Raw genomic sequence first — 15,855 nt, forward strand, 5'->3', positions numbered from 1 at the left:
CGACTGAAGAAAGAAAGACATAAACATCTTGGGTGACATGTGGGTGAGTAAATTATCAGAAAATTTTAATTCTGAAGTGAACTAATACTTTAATATTAAATTACAAGACATTTTACGAGAAACGCCTGAAAAAGTCTGGAAAAATTAACTAAAGATATTCAAGCTATGAAAAAGCAACATTTCACTCACCATTCTCCCAGTGCCATTGAGGTAGATTCTTTCAATGTGATCATAATAGGCATCACACCAATACATGGTACTGGTTCCATGGTCCAGGGTGAGTCCATTGGGCCACAGCATGTTAGATGTGACAAATATTTTCCTGTTGGATCCATCCATCCAGGCTTTCTCTATTCTCCCAATGCTGTCGTTCACCTCATCCTCTTCCCAATCCGTCCAGTACATCCAACTGCAACCAAAACCAAAACACAGTCAGTGTATTCCATGAAAAATAGCTCTTGTTTTTACTTTTGAAGCAGGCATGAATATCAAACTTACTCGCTAAGACAGGAAGTACACAGCTGAAGCAGATTGAAACAAATTGCCTCAGAGTCAAAAAATATACACTGAACATAAACAAAATATGCTTAAGAAAAGTCAGCAAACCACACCTAAGGGAAATCATTTTGATCTGGAGATAAATTTGTTAACCAACAAGTTAAAGTGATACCAAGGACAAACAGTCTAGAAAACAAGACCACCATCCATATTAAAACATCCCTCTGGTTGGTCCTCTCATTTACATTTCCTTTTCATAGTTGTGGATATACTTAAAGGTCCTGTGCCAACATGAACTGTTACTCTCAATGGGTTAGTGATATTTGAAAAGTGATTGGGTCAACGTTTCGACATGATCCTTTCTCTAGTAAGTGTGCTTAAGGGATTTGTTGCCTCTGAGTACTACTCAGCGGCCAACGCAAGCTTTTCTGTCTCATCAATGATAGAAGCCTTGCTTCATGTGCACCACATAAAACAGAATTGGATAGAGGGCGAATCAAGCGCTCTCTGTCCCAGTGTGTTGGCTACGTGACCCCATGAATTATTCAGAAGGCAAACAGCATGCTCCAAGTCTCATCCTGCACTGTTCCGAATGTAACAACATGCAGGGTCTAACCGAAATGAGCAAAGATTACATGGCATTTTCCATGAGTAGAGTACAAAACAGGGCCTGAGGCTCTTAAAAAATAGTTGTTGTTTTTTTCTTTTTCAACTAATGGTCAGTGAAAGAGGTCTTTAACCTTCACAAAATGTTACATGTGATATTTATAATGTAATATAGTACAATTTTTAGGAGGTCACTTTAAATATAATACGACCATTTTTTTTCTATTAATTTTCGATGAGGATTTTGTAAATTCTAATATGATGATTTGCTGCTCAAGAACTATTTCTTATTATTATCACAGTTGAAAACAGTTGTGCTGCTTAATATTTTCATAGAAACCATGATACGTTTTTTTTTCAGGATTTTTCAGAATTCATTTAAGAATAAAGAGTACAAATATATATAGTAACAATGTAAATATCTTTACATTCACTTTTGATCCTTGTTGAAAAAAGTATCAATTTCTTTAAAAAATAAATAAATACAAATCTGACTGACCCAAAAGTTTTGAATGATAGTGTACAGTATGTGGAATAGCTAACGGCCAGAGAGTAAGAGGAAGAAAGACAAAAATAAAAAATAAAAAAATAAACACATTTAGGGGAGGAAGTGAGAGATCGAGAGACAGAGAAATAGATAGAGACGCTGAAGGCTTCATTAATCCTTTAAACTGGAGCATCAAGCTAGGACTATAAGGACTTCATTACACTGTGGAGTTTATGCACTATGAACTGGTAGGAGTTTACAAAATCAGTTTTGACCTGCTAAAAATACCACAGTTTAGAAAGTCTGCTTCCAGGAATATAGGACAGCAATGAAGTGAGCATTAAAAAATAAATAAAAATAAACAAATGGAGAGACAGAGACGTAAATCGTGAAAGTCCAAATGACAGAACCTGAGATACTAAAAGAAAGAGAAGAGTTACTGAGGTGGGCAAGTTCATTCTTATCATGTTATCACAGGCTGCTTGTGGCATCAACAGAGATGTATACTGTATGGGGGTGAGAGATAAAGAAATCAGGACAGGTGGGTGTTATTTCAGGGGGGAAACCCATCCAGCAGACCAAACAAAGATCAACATGCCACCTGCTCACCTGATAGATGGCCAACCCCTAATGATGGGCCCTAACCCCATTACTATAAATAAGCCCATACAGGTGGGTCAAAACAACACGGTCAAAAGGCACTATTGAAATAATGGCAAAATGGGTTAGAAAGGATTGATTCTATTCAGTCCTAATTGAGATATTTAAGTAAAACACTTGGTCATACTTTAGTTTAGGGTCCAATTCTCACTGTTAACTAACGATTAACTACGACTTTTGCTTCAATAATCTCCTAATTACTGTTTATTAATAGTTAATAAGGTAGTTGTTAAGCTTAGGCATTGGGCATAGGATTAAGGGATGTAGAACATGGTCATGCAGAATAAGGCATTAATATGTGCTTTATAAGTACTAATAAACAGCCAGTATCCTAGTAATATTCATGCTAATAAGCAACTAGTTAATAGTGAGAGCTGGACCCTAAACTAAACTGTTGCCAAATATTTTACCAAAAATATCTTTAAACCAAATTGTCCATGTAAGTAGAAGAATGCATATTAAATTAATAGATATTACATTAATAAATTACATAATCATATTTTGAAATAATTAGACATTATTAAATTATTCTAATATTTTTATAATGTAATAAATCTTAATTTAAATTAAGATTTATTTATTTATTTATTTTTTAAATATAAAATTCTCAAATTTGATTCACTCAAATCACTGTTATCTATTAACATCATATCATGATCACTCTGCTCTCAAAAAGTTCTTTTTCATGCTTTGAAAGAAAGAAATGTCACAATCATCAGCGTCACATCAGACTATTGTCATTCCCTCATGAACTACATTTCCCATAACTCTCTGCCCGGACTCATCAACACTCATTGCATTCTGCTGTTGCTCATCAGCATTGTTAACTCTGCCTATATAAACCTGATTAACTCAATCACTCATTGCGAAGTCTTGTATGTGTCATAACTGCATTTCTGAGCGCTCCTTAAATGATCTGTTTCATGGTTTTGACCCCTGCCTGTTTTCTGGATTTCATTGTTTGCCTGTCACTTGGATTACCCTGTTTACCCGAGTTTCCTGCCTGGTGTTTGTTTTGGATTGTTTGCATGTGTTTTAACCTCTTGTCTGTTTTGGATTACATCTTTGGATTACCCTTTAACTACTGCATTTAGATCCTCAACCTTTGCATCTCTGAGCAGTTCATGACACTCATGCTCACTAGCGCTGGGACAATACATAAATTCTTGATTTGCGATACAAAGAATCTGGAGCATTTCTGATATTTTCCGCTGTATCGCGATTCTCTCTCGAATCGATTCTGAACTTAGTTTTTAACAGTAGATGGCACTACATGCTTTAGAAACACCCGTACTCTGCTTGCTTCCAGTTCCTTTACACACACCACTTAAACCTAAAATAATCATTCATAAAGTTCGAAAAGGTTGAAGCGAATTACAAGGGTGTTCGCAGTGGGCTGTGTTTACATTAATCTTGCATCGCAAAAGCATTCTGAGCCGAGGTTCAAGTATATTTAACTACTTATATGACTCAGCCGAATGCACGATCGCTGTCCAGCACTCTTCTTTGTGAGCATTTGAGTGTGCGGTTAAAAACTAGCCTAGAGCACCATCTGCTGTTAAAACTAAACTCAGAATCAATTCGAGAGAGAAAATATCAGAATCGATCCAGAATCATTGTATCGCGAATCGAGAATCTATGCACTGTCCCAGCCCTAATGCTCACCAAGGCTGCATTTGTTTGATCGAAAATTGTACTAGAGATTATTAAAATAAGGGCTAAATAGATTTTGAAAGAAAGTATTTTGATTCTGTTCAGTCATAATTAAGATATTTAAGTAATATATTTTGTGTAAACAAAACCAAATTTTACATTTACAATGAAGAATGCATATTTGAATGGTCAAATTAAATTATATATATATATATATATATATTTTTTTTTTTTTAAATAATTACATATCATTCTAATCATTTTGTATAGTGATGTAAAAACTATTAAAATGTTATCGAATTTGATCAATTATTTTTTTTAGTCTCACTCTGTTATCTCTTAACTTATCATAAATTTGATAAGTTATCTCACTTATTCACTGCACTCAAAAAACAGCCACAAAAATATCTTTGCTTTGAAGTATGAGGTACTGTACATGAATCACTCTATTTTAGCCAGCGTTCAAAGTTCATGTGCTCTATCCTCTGATGCCCTGTTGGAGAGGTCAAAAATTTACATCTCTAAATTTCCATCATCCACCATCGTCTTTTTCCTCAGAATCTTTTTTTACTGCCTGTCAAAACAGGACACATCAATGGCACCTCAGAAGAGGCGCGCTTCTCATTTCCTGTCTGAGCGCTAGATCCAGAAAGCTTTAGCTTTCCACTCTCAATGCAGTCATGCAGTCTGCGTGACATCCTCTGAGCTGGCAGTTCAGCAGACGATGCTTTTAATGCAGATTTTAATCGCTTCCACACCACTGAAGTTATCCCATCGGGAATGACACACGGTGGTGGTGACTAGGAGATAAGTTGGCGTTTTTACATGTTACTTATGCAAACGTACCCTATTTGTGAGTATCTGTTGACAAACTCACAAAGGAACAGTTTCTAGCTTCCTGTCATTGCCCATTGCTTATTTTATTGTTAGCACTGCCATTCAAGATACATTAGCTTCATTAAACGCGCGAGAGAGTCGCATAAATTGTACAAGCGTGAGGTCTGAGCAATGAATATAATTATGGCTCTGAGCTAATGAACCCATTGTGTCTGGAAATAATGAAACTATTCTGCATTTGCTTTCCTTCTCTTCAAATAATTCAGCAATCAACACCTCTTGGGTTCACTAAGGATGGCAAAAATGTATTCCAGAGATTTAAATATTAATTAAAAGTACTCAAAGCACCCTTAAGATACCACGTGGTTTATCCCAAAATATCTGATGACCATCAGCCAATCTGTATTTCGGTACTTGAGTACTTTTTAATCAGATAAAAAGAGAGTGATCAGGTTGTGTGATTGGATGTGAGAGGGCCGAGAGTGGTTGTTTCCTCATTGCAGTATCTTGCTTCTTCAGCCTTGGCTGGCTGCACCTCCTCAGGATTCATGAGTTACTCTCACACCCAGGGAGGGCGATAATGAGATTGGCTCTGGGCCATCAAACTCACCTTTTTTACTGACCATGCCATGTCAGCTTACTGGTACACATGCACGCACACACAAACCAGTACAGATGGAGGAATGTGTGGATGGACAAATACATGCTTCACTACTCTATGTACAATTGCAATCGCCTCTGAAACCATGCAGTGTAAACAAATGTTAGTACATAAACTGAAATGAGGTCTGTTCCTTCAGGGCAGGTGGGAAGTGAGTACAGCATTTCATCACAGATTGCTAATGTTCATGTAAAGGAGTATTTTTTCATGTTTTGAATTATTTCAACCAGATTTTTTTAGTTATTACAAGGTATATGATCATAACAACAAAGAAGTGCTTTGGGATGCCTGATATTTTGGAACCATATCGGTCAAGAATCAATATTGCTTTTTTTTATTCATCAGATTCAGCCTTTATTGGATATTTATTGGCCGATATTGGACATTTCATTATTTTTAGTTTAAGCTTTAGTTTTTAGTGTCTGTCAATGTTCTGATTTTCAGTGTTTTAATTGTACACTATTCAATATATGTTTGGGGTCAGTAAGATGTTTTAATGTTTTTGAAAATCTCGTATGCTCACCAAGGTTGCATTTATTTGATCATAAATACAGTAAAAACAGTAATATTGTGAAATATTATTACAATCAATTTAAAATAAATATTTTCTTTTTAAATATATTTTATTTGGCATCTTGATATATCATGATATATATACAAAAAGGATATATGTTAGCCTTTTTTTCCAAGATTCTTTGATGGATGGAAATTTCAAAAGAACACCATTATTTGAAATATAAATCTTTCACAATTTTAAATAGTTACTGTCACTTTTTTATCAATTTAATATGTCCTTGCTGAATAAAAGTGTTCATTTCTTTAAAAAAATAATAATAATACGGACCCTTTACTGACCCCAAACTTTTAAACAGTAGTGAATATTTTATAAGATGGGGCAATTATTGGTTACCAGCAATAACATATAAATTATTATCAGGTTTCATCCAGAATTTAAATATCAATGCATCCTTATACATGCTAGTTGCATAAAATGAAAGTCAACATAAACAGTAATTTAACAAATGCTTCTATCCAAATCATAAGTCACTGTGTATGAATGTTGAATGTTTCAATGTTTTAAATCACTGTATGATACATCCATATTTAGGTGTGTGATTGAGTGTTACTATTCTTCTTTCTACTGTACCTATTGAGAGGATCCACCACTATAGCTCTAGGGTGAGACATGTCTCCTTCCAGAAGAGTCTTCCTGGTTTCAGATGCCAGTTCTAGCCTGGCCACGCTAATGGTTTTTCTGTAGCCATCATTGGTCCAGTACAGGTTATTCCCAATCCAATCCACTGAAATACCCTCCACATTATCAAGATCTGTAAAAGCACACACAATTCTTTAAATTATTTGTTCATTACATGAATTCAATTCAAGTAATTCCATGTGTAAACAGGGTCTTTGTGTAAGAAAATGTAGCAACTTTACACCACTGAAAACACCACTAGTATGTAGAAAAAGAATTAGTGCAAAATGATCACAATAATTACCATCTTTGAGAATTGTTTTCCGACTGCTTCCATCAACTTTCTGCCGTCCTATCAAAAAACTTGTAGTGTCAGCAAAGTAAATGTTTCCAGTTTCAGCATGATAGTCTAAAGCTCTTGGATTCACCAAGTCCTCAATAGGAACCATGTGCTCATTGCTTGACTTCACATTCATGTCCAGACCACGGATTATCCCAGGTCGTCCCTTTCCATAGAAGAGGAAAAGATCACTCTTGGGTTCTGCGAAGATACATATAGAAAGAGTTACCCTAAGGCCTTTTATGCCATATACACTACCGGTCAAAAGACTGCAATATTAAAGACTTTGGAATGCTTTTGTCACATGATCCTTCAGAAATCATTCCAATATGCTGACTAATGGTTCTTATTAGTATCAATGTTGAGAACAGTTCTTGCTGCTTAAAATTTTTTGTAAACCATGATACATTCTTTGATGAATAGCATTTATTTGAAATGTAAATCTTTTGTAACATTATAAATGTCTTTACTGCCACTTTTGATAAATGTAATACATCCTTGCTGAATAAAAGTATTAATTTTCTTCCTTTTTACTTACCCCACCCTTTTGAATGGTAGTGTTTCATGCTTTCCTCAAAATATTTAGCATATATTTCAACATTGATAATAAGAAATAAGAAAGGTTATTAATATTTAAGTACCATGATAATAATTGAGCAGCAAATCAGCATACTAGAATGATTTCTGAAAGATCATGTGACACTGAAGACTGGAGTAATAACTGATGAAAATTCAACTTTGCTATCACAGGAATAAATTACATTTTAAAATATATTAAAATAGAAATTGTAATAATATTTCACAATATTGCTGTTTTTACTGCATTTTTGAGAAGAGAAATCTTGCAAAAACATTTAAAAAACTTAATTTTCCAAATGTTTGACCGGTAGTGTATAATTGTTAAGTTTGAGCCCAAATAAAACATCAGTTGTGTGAAGATATACAAATCCCAATACTAACATAGGCAGATGTAAGTTACAGTAATGAATGGAGCAATCAGCCCCACTTAACATCCCCAGGCAAAAATTATCTTGATTGAGAGGATTCATTTGACAAGCTCCAGCAATGATATTTTTGTTCATTGGGACTCTGTTTAAACAATAAATCTCCTGTTGTCAGATTAACACAGGCGCACGACAGAAGCTGAGGTTATCCATGGGCTTGTAACAAGCTTAAATGAATTAACCTCTAGTCACAGTGGGCATAACACAAAGGGCGGCCCAGTCTGTCTCTTAAGCAGTAGGCCTATGGTAATGGAAGATGATTCTGGGTAAAGAGAGGGACATCAACCTCCTTCCTCATAGGACCAAACCAGTGTGGGTGAGACCATACAAATATCACTTCAATTTATCATTCTGAATGGAAGAGATCCTTGAGACCTATATATCAAACAACACAGGGACTAGTGGATGAAAGCAGCCATAGTCATTTAGCATAGCTTCTCATCTGATGGAAAGGGGGAGGAAGTAGAACATCTGGGTGGCGGTATAAATCAGAAACGTCTCAGGATGCAAAGCTTGGTTCATTATTGCCGTCACTTCATGCTTAACTCAGGATGGTCATTAATTGACCCATAGCTTTCATTGTCAACTAAGTAAAACGTCCATTGATCAGGAGGATCTGCGTATGGGGGAACAGAGTGGAAATGGCAGTAATGGCGGTAATGAATCATTCTATAGGCAGTCAATAAAATAACATCACAACCATGTGGGCCAATCTTCTTAAAAGTTCATCTCCATCTCTGTGAATCTGAGTCAGTGCCAAGGCTGGCGCAAATGCAGAACCGCTCAATCTTCTCTCTTAATAGTGTAACAACACACACATTTCAGTTTCCATCTCTAGATAGCTGATGAGAATCAAACAAAACAAACAAATATTCCATCACCAATTCTGCTGGGATGATGTGACATTAGGTGTCACAAAATCATTGAGTACATTTTTTTTCCACTTTGTTGGCAAAGAACAAATATATATTTTATTCGAGCTGTCAATCAATAAAAAATAGTAATTACATGATAAGGAATTACTGAATTGATATAAAATGAATGAGGAATTTATATAGCGCTTTACTATGTACTACTGTACAACCAAAGCTTCACAATCATATCATATCAATCATATATACTCTCCTCAACCACCACTAGTGAGCAGCATCCACTTGGATAATGTGACGGCCATTATTTTTTTATTTAATAACTGATTGTATTAACCTATAAATTCCACTGTATCATATTTGATATGCAAATTTCTAAGGCTTCTGAATTATCAACATGATCAAAACTTTGCTGAAAAACCTGCTGTAGAAATGATCTTCTACATGCCTTCTGTTGTCTAATTGATAGTTTATAAATTTAATAGCAAGTAAAAGGCCTTGTAGTATCTGTCTAAAAATGTCCACTTTCAGGGTGTGGTTCATGTGTCTTTTTGCTGTTCAATCTTTACTGATTTTTATAAAGTAAACGTAAGAAAAATAGTATATAATTAGTAATATTTTTAAGATGAACACTTACTGGACTGAAACAACATAGGTTTACTTGCTTATCCATAAATATTTTTTTTGAAAAATCATGTTAAAAAATGAGCATCAAATATGATGTATTAGGCTTCTGATGAACATTTATTTGTAAACCTCTCAAAAACATTGTATTGCATTGTATTGTGTTTTGTACCCCAAAAAGGAAGCTACAGAGCTTTGATCATAAACCTTTTTTAGATTTTGTTTAAAGGTTCCATAAACATAAAAAAATAACAAAAGAATTTTCACACAAATATATCATATATCAGGCCTTACAGGGTTAAATTTCAAACTGACAGCCCTAATTATTATTATTAATCTTATTATTTAAGAAAAAAACACTTTAGAACAGCAACAATGAACAAAAGAAAGACAGTGAGCTATGGTGGACTGACTTTTGCAGGACTGCCCATCACTTCCCAGGCTGAATCCGGTACGACAGCGGCAGCTCCGGGATTTGTAGCTCCCGCTGAGAAGGCAGATGTGTGAGCATCCTCCTGGTTTACCATAAGGGTCAACTTCACACGCATGGCCCTTGACTGAGGAGAGGACACTGGTGTCACATTCGCAATTAGCATATTCATATCTACATATACAATACATTCTTAATCATTTATTAAAATAATAATATTATAAATATTGGAATATGTTTTCAACATTGCAAAAATTAACAATATTAATAAAATTAATATTTAAAATACACTTTAAATAAAAAAAAATTATTATTATTATTATTATTATTATTATGTTCCCAATTACAAACTAAAACAAAAACCAAAGAGTGACGTGTATAATGCAGAATAATAACCGATTAACCAAACAGACATGTTGTTAGCTATAATCAGGCAATTTAAAACAGCACAACTCATACGGTAACACTTCAGTATGGGCAACACATATTCACTATTAACTACCAACCTTTGCCTCAATAAACTCCTAATTTAGTGGTTATTAATAGTTAGTAAGGTAGTTTTTGTAGCATTTAAGTTTAGGTATTGGGTAGGATTAAGGGATGTAGAATATGGTCATGCAGAATAAGGCATTAATATGTGCTTTATAAGTACTACTACTCAGCCAATATCCTAGTAATATGCAAGCTAATAGGCAACTAGTTAAAAGTGAGAATTGAACACTAAAATAAAGTGTTACCACTCATACTTTACCTTTTGGTTGACTGAGCTTGTGGTAAACCCGTATCGTTTTTGCATTTCCTATGCTGGTTAGCGTCTCCGGGTCTGTGACATTAAAGCGATTTATCCGTAAGATGTCTACCACTGCTCCACTGGAGGGTTCAGAGCGAGTTGCATACAAGTAGTCCTCAAAGACAGCTAATCCATGCAGGTGGGCCACCTAGAAAAAGGAGCACTGACTATTTCAGGTTGATTCAAAGGCTGAGAAGTTATTTAGTTAGGTAAATATTACATTGCAAGCTCAACAAAAAGCAGAACAGCACAGATACAGTCCTTGATATTTCCCTTTGATTCAACTATCAAATTAGCCATTAGCTAAAGCTGTTATTAGACTTAATTTGACCTGGTAACACCCATAATCTTTATTACTGAATAAAGGGTGCAGATTTTCAGATAAGCTGAAGGTGAACTGAATGGTGTTGATATGCATTCAGGCAGTTCAGGAAGTTTGAGCAGGGTCAACCAGAGTGCATGTGTTTCTCTGGGGACACCTCCATTCTGTGCAGTGATTCTAGCCTACATGTTACCTCTGCAACCAACGTCTATGTGACAGGAGCAGACTGGGACCACTGAACCCTGCCCACAAATACACAAATATTAAAATGTGCATTGTGCTTCACCTAAACCCACAGGGAGATCATTCATCGCTTTCCTTTACTGCAGAAGGTAAAATAGTGTGGCTCATAATGCTATTCTCATTTATAGTCAGGTATACAACTAGTACTCCAGGGCAAGTTTAGAAACTCCAGTTTCCCCTATTCAAAAAAAAAAAAAAAAAAAAAAAAAAGGATTTTAAATTATTGAAATTACTTTTAATTAACTGGTCTTTTTAATAAATTTGAGATCAATTTTAGTAGATGTATGTGTCTCACAGATGTCAATCACATTAAATATGACAATTTCATAATAATATCATATGAAAGCATGTTTCCACACAAAGAAAAACAAAACAAACAAACAAAAAATTCAAAATCAAGATCAAGTTTAAAAAAGAGAAAAAAGTCACATTGTGAGATATACAGACACATTGTAACATAAGTCACGTTGTATTTGACCTTGAGATTGAGTCATGATTGAGAAAAGTAAAGTTACTACTGTGAAAAATAAAGTCAACTATTCAAAAGTTTGGGGTCAGTACAATGAAAAAAGCCTCTAATGCTCACCAAGGCTGCATTTATTTGATCAAATATAAAGTAAAACTGAAATACTGTAAAATATTATTCAAATTTGAATATTTTCAATTGTAATATGTTTTAAAATTTCTGAAATGGCAAAGCTGGATTTTCAGCAGCCATTACTCCAGTCTTCAGTATCACATGATCCTTCTAGAAATAAAATCACAATTAAACTTTTTTTTTTTTTTTTTTTTTTGAAACTCAGGTGAAAACAGGCTACCTATTTTTAAATCATTTAAAACTAAAGTTTTGAGCAACATTTGTTTGCTAGAGCCAGATAAATGGCACAACACTGAATACAGTTGAACGCAGTGGAGTGTCAGTAACCTATGAACAAGCCATGCTTTAAATAAAAATAAGGGTTCATCTGGAAGGGTGACTAAATAAAAAGGTGTCATCACATAATAAAGAACCCCTCAGAAAAACAATGACATTAAAAATGGAAGATACAGTCTCCAGGCCCTGCAAAATCTCACCTTAATTTGCGATTGAAATTAAATGTGTTAGCAACCTCTCTTCAATACGTCGTGGCTCGCATTTAAAAGCACCATTAAACCAAATGCACCCACACCTGCCTGCAAACGATAATCTGCTGCTCTTTGTACGTGGCCTTCTACACTTTCCGACAGCGAGAAGATCTTTGGGTTGTTTAGCTGAGGTCCACTTTTGAATAATAATGATCCCTAATTACTGTCCTCGTAAGTGCACTTCAGGTAAAATATTCAAATGGTGAATCTGCTTCTGTAGCCCATGTGTTCATTTAAACTAATTAATGCAAGAACTAGCTTGAGAAATTAAAACGCAGATCAAGCCACACAGATACAGTAGCTGCTGGGTATAAATGCCATAACCAATTAATACCTGAAATCAATCTGTGTGCAACTGTGTTGGTTTCTGTCTTTTCCCCTAGCAGGGATGATTAAAGTCTTGCACCCGACAGACAAACAACATTCTACTTCCCTTCACATCACCATTGGTGAGTATGCATATAACAAGTACAGTAACTGTCTGAGTCACATTTCAATATTAAGAGCTCAGCTACCTAAACAAAACCTTTTATTTTCAAAATCTAGTATTAAAGTGTGGTCATGTAACACGTGGTTGAAATCAAAGTAGAGAATGCAGGATCTAAATGCAGCAGTAACAGGTACTTAATAAAGAAACTCTGGATTACAGGATAAACTGAACAAAACAACAATGTATGCATAACAGAGAACTGACAACTGAACTGAACAAACACAGGGCTTAAATACACAGAACTGAGGAGCTAATTAACGAGACACAGCTGAACTCAAACACTAATCAAGTCAGAAACCATGGATACAAACAAGTGGCGGGAAACTGAGAACAAAGAAGAACAAGTGACCAATGAAAAACAAACTCTAAACATGAACAGCTAAACAGAACAAAACTCAAACGTTACAGGTCATCATTAGTGGAATTTCTGCAAGATTTTGTGAGCAAAAAAGGTTCAATGTTCATTGTCAATAATGCAGCATTGCAGCTCACACAGGAGTTACTTTTAAACCAAGCAGCTTTTTGTTGGTGGAGGTGGAAAATTTGCATGACCAACATAAAAATGATGGAAATCTGTGTGGAGAACTGTGTGGAGAATATATATATATATATATATATATATAATTACATTTCACAATATTACTGTTTTTACTGTACTTTTGGTCAAATAAATGTCGCCTTGAAGAGCATTAGAGACTTCTTCCAAAAACTTTAAAAAGTCTTACTGACCCTAAACTTTTGAACAGTTGTGTAAGGCTGTAAAATAAATCACAAAGTCAAAAAAATGTATTAAAAATAACTCACTTGATATCCCTGGATGATAGTGTGTCTGTTTTTCCCGTTATAATCCACCATCTCAATGTAATCCAGATATGCGTCTGCCCAGTACACCAACTTCTTCACAAGGTCCAAAGCCACTGCAGTCGGCCGCTCAACCTTATAATCCACAAGTCGTGTTCTGTTAGTGCCATCCATGTTGCAGCGCTCCAGTTTGGCTATATTCCCGTAATCAGTGAAAAAGAGCATCCTGCAAGAGATCATGAAAGAAAAGCACAATTTTCTTTAAAGAGAACCTATTATGCCCTTTTACAAAGTATTGATTTTGTTTTTGGGGTCTACTAGGATAGTTTTAATGCTTGAATGTTCAAAAAACACCTTTTCTTTTCACATATTTTACATTGTTGCATCACCTCTCTTCCCGGTCTGTCAGTAATGCTTTGTTTAGTTCATGTCTCTATGAAGCTCCTTCTTTCCGAAAAGTGCAATGTACTCTGATAGGTCAGCTGAATCAGTGTGTTGTGATTGGTCAACTGTTTCAAGCATGTTTTGGAAATGATACACCCCTTACCATAACGGAGTTAGACCCGGGATGAAAAACAGCGTATCTTGGACATGGCGACAACGCAGTACTAAAGCAACTCAACCAGGTTTCATCCCCTTTATTTTGCATATGCTTTGGGTGGGAATTATTTAAATGTGGAATACTGTGATGTACATTCCCAGAAACAGTTCAAAAACAGTACTTTTTGCTTTTAAATGTCTATATAGTCTGTTTTTTATTTCTGTTTTAGTTATTTTAGTACATCAGGTGTTAAGCTAAAGCTTGGAAACTAGATGAAATAAAATAAGTTTAAATTTTTATATATATTTATTTTATTTCGGTTAACGTTTATTTCAAGTAATGAAGATTTTTTATGGTTTTAAGTTTAGTTAACTATAATAACCCTTGTACCTGTAAAATACCCTCTCTATCATTTTCGTCTCGTTTTTATTCGTTGATGAAAATTAGAGTAGATTTTAGTCATAGATTTAGTCAATCAAAACACATTTTTATGTAGTCATCGTCTCATTTTCGTTTGTGAAAAAATGTTGTTGACGAAAATTATGACGAAAATTATTCGTCAACGAAATTAACACTGATGGCTACTCGCTCTAATGTTAACATTAACCTAGATAAATGTGCGCTATTATTATGCGCATATCTAAGTGTTTGTGCGGAGTGTGGAAGATAAAGTATTAGTGTGCTTACTGCATGACATGGAAGCGCCGACATGATCACTTGCACTGTTTCCTGATAACAGCGGAAACAACTTAAAATACTCCGTCATTTTGGACATACAGATAAGAGTAATACATCATTCGAAACTCTCTACTTTTATTTATGTAAACTCACAAAACAACTAATCGTTGTGCTTTTGTAAAATAAAGAAAACAAACAGGATGCGCTTTCTGCCGTCTCAGTCTCCGTGAACTGGAGCGTGTCACAAAAAATGTAATGTAATCCTCATGGAAGGTACATATCTCTCGAAAGGAGCGTCTAATATACAGTACTGTGGAGAACATCTCTGCAGCCGACACTGACTCAGAAAACACTAGTTTATTAATAAACAATCAAAATGTCTTCTTGCTTTTTCCCCCCGACACATTCATAATCATTACTTTTGCAGGTGCTTTGCAGCAAGCTTTATGTGTATGCTTGAGCGGAATAGGCAATTAGTTGACTAATGGCTTAAATGAATAACTACTAGTCAACTAGAAACATCTTTAGTTGGGGGTGGCCCTAAACATTACAATGTAAAAAAAACATAATAGGTCATTGTTAAAAACATACTGAGCTCACCCAGAAATGAAACTTCTATCATTATATACTCACCCTCATGTCATTCCAAACTCATAAGACTTTTCCATACGTATGAGCTCAAGCATATGGTACAGGTTTGGGACGTCATGAGGTTTAGTAAATAATGACAGAAATGTTATTTAAGTACCCATTACTTTGACACACAATACAAAAAGATTTCATGAGTAGTGTTTTTTCCATCACTGGTTATTCCTATAAGACTTTCTTTTTGTTTCCACCCAAAAAACATGTCGCCAATTAAAGCAAGATCTCATTAGTGACATGCATAAATGCATTTACTAAATGACACCGTCTTCCTTTGAAGTATTTCAATTACAGTAGCCCTGCACAAAAATATTCCTTTTTTGCCCTTTGTGTATGCAAATTAATTATTAAGGTAG

At 34.9% G+C, this 15,855-nt stretch overlaps 1 protein-coding gene across 10 annotated transcripts in view; it reads right to left on the reverse strand.

Moving 5' to 3' along the window:
- Nucleotides 1–15,855, reverse strand: part of lrp1bb (low density lipoprotein receptor-related protein 1Bb) — a 308,080-nt gene that overhangs the window by 145,478 nt on the left and 146,747 nt on the right. For all 10 annotated transcript variants that reach the window (XR_007931607.1, XM_051905644.1, XM_051905648.1 and 7 more), the window contains 6 exons: nt 13,639–13,861; nt 10,616–10,802; nt 9,848–9,991; nt 6,902–7,138; nt 6,550–6,730; nt 190–409 (listed from right to left, as the gene is read on the reverse strand). Coding sequence is in view for 9 of the 10 variants with exons in the window: in XM_051905644.1 (XP_051761604.1) it covers nt 190–409; nt 6,550–6,730; nt 6,902–7,138; nt 9,848–9,991; nt 10,616–10,802; nt 13,639–13,861 (1,192 nt within the window). In the remaining variant the exon portion in view is untranslated. The remainder of the gene's footprint in view (nt 1–189; nt 410–6,549; nt 6,731–6,901; nt 7,139–9,847; nt 9,992–10,615; nt 10,803–13,638; nt 13,862–15,855) is intronic.

The sequence above is a fragment of the Ctenopharyngodon idella genome, chromosome 9 (assembly GCF_019924925.1).
Source record: "Ctenopharyngodon idella isolate HZGC_01 chromosome 9, HZGC01, whole genome shotgun sequence".
Lineage (NCBI taxonomy): Eukaryota > Metazoa > Chordata > Actinopteri > Cypriniformes > Xenocyprididae > Ctenopharyngodon > Ctenopharyngodon idella.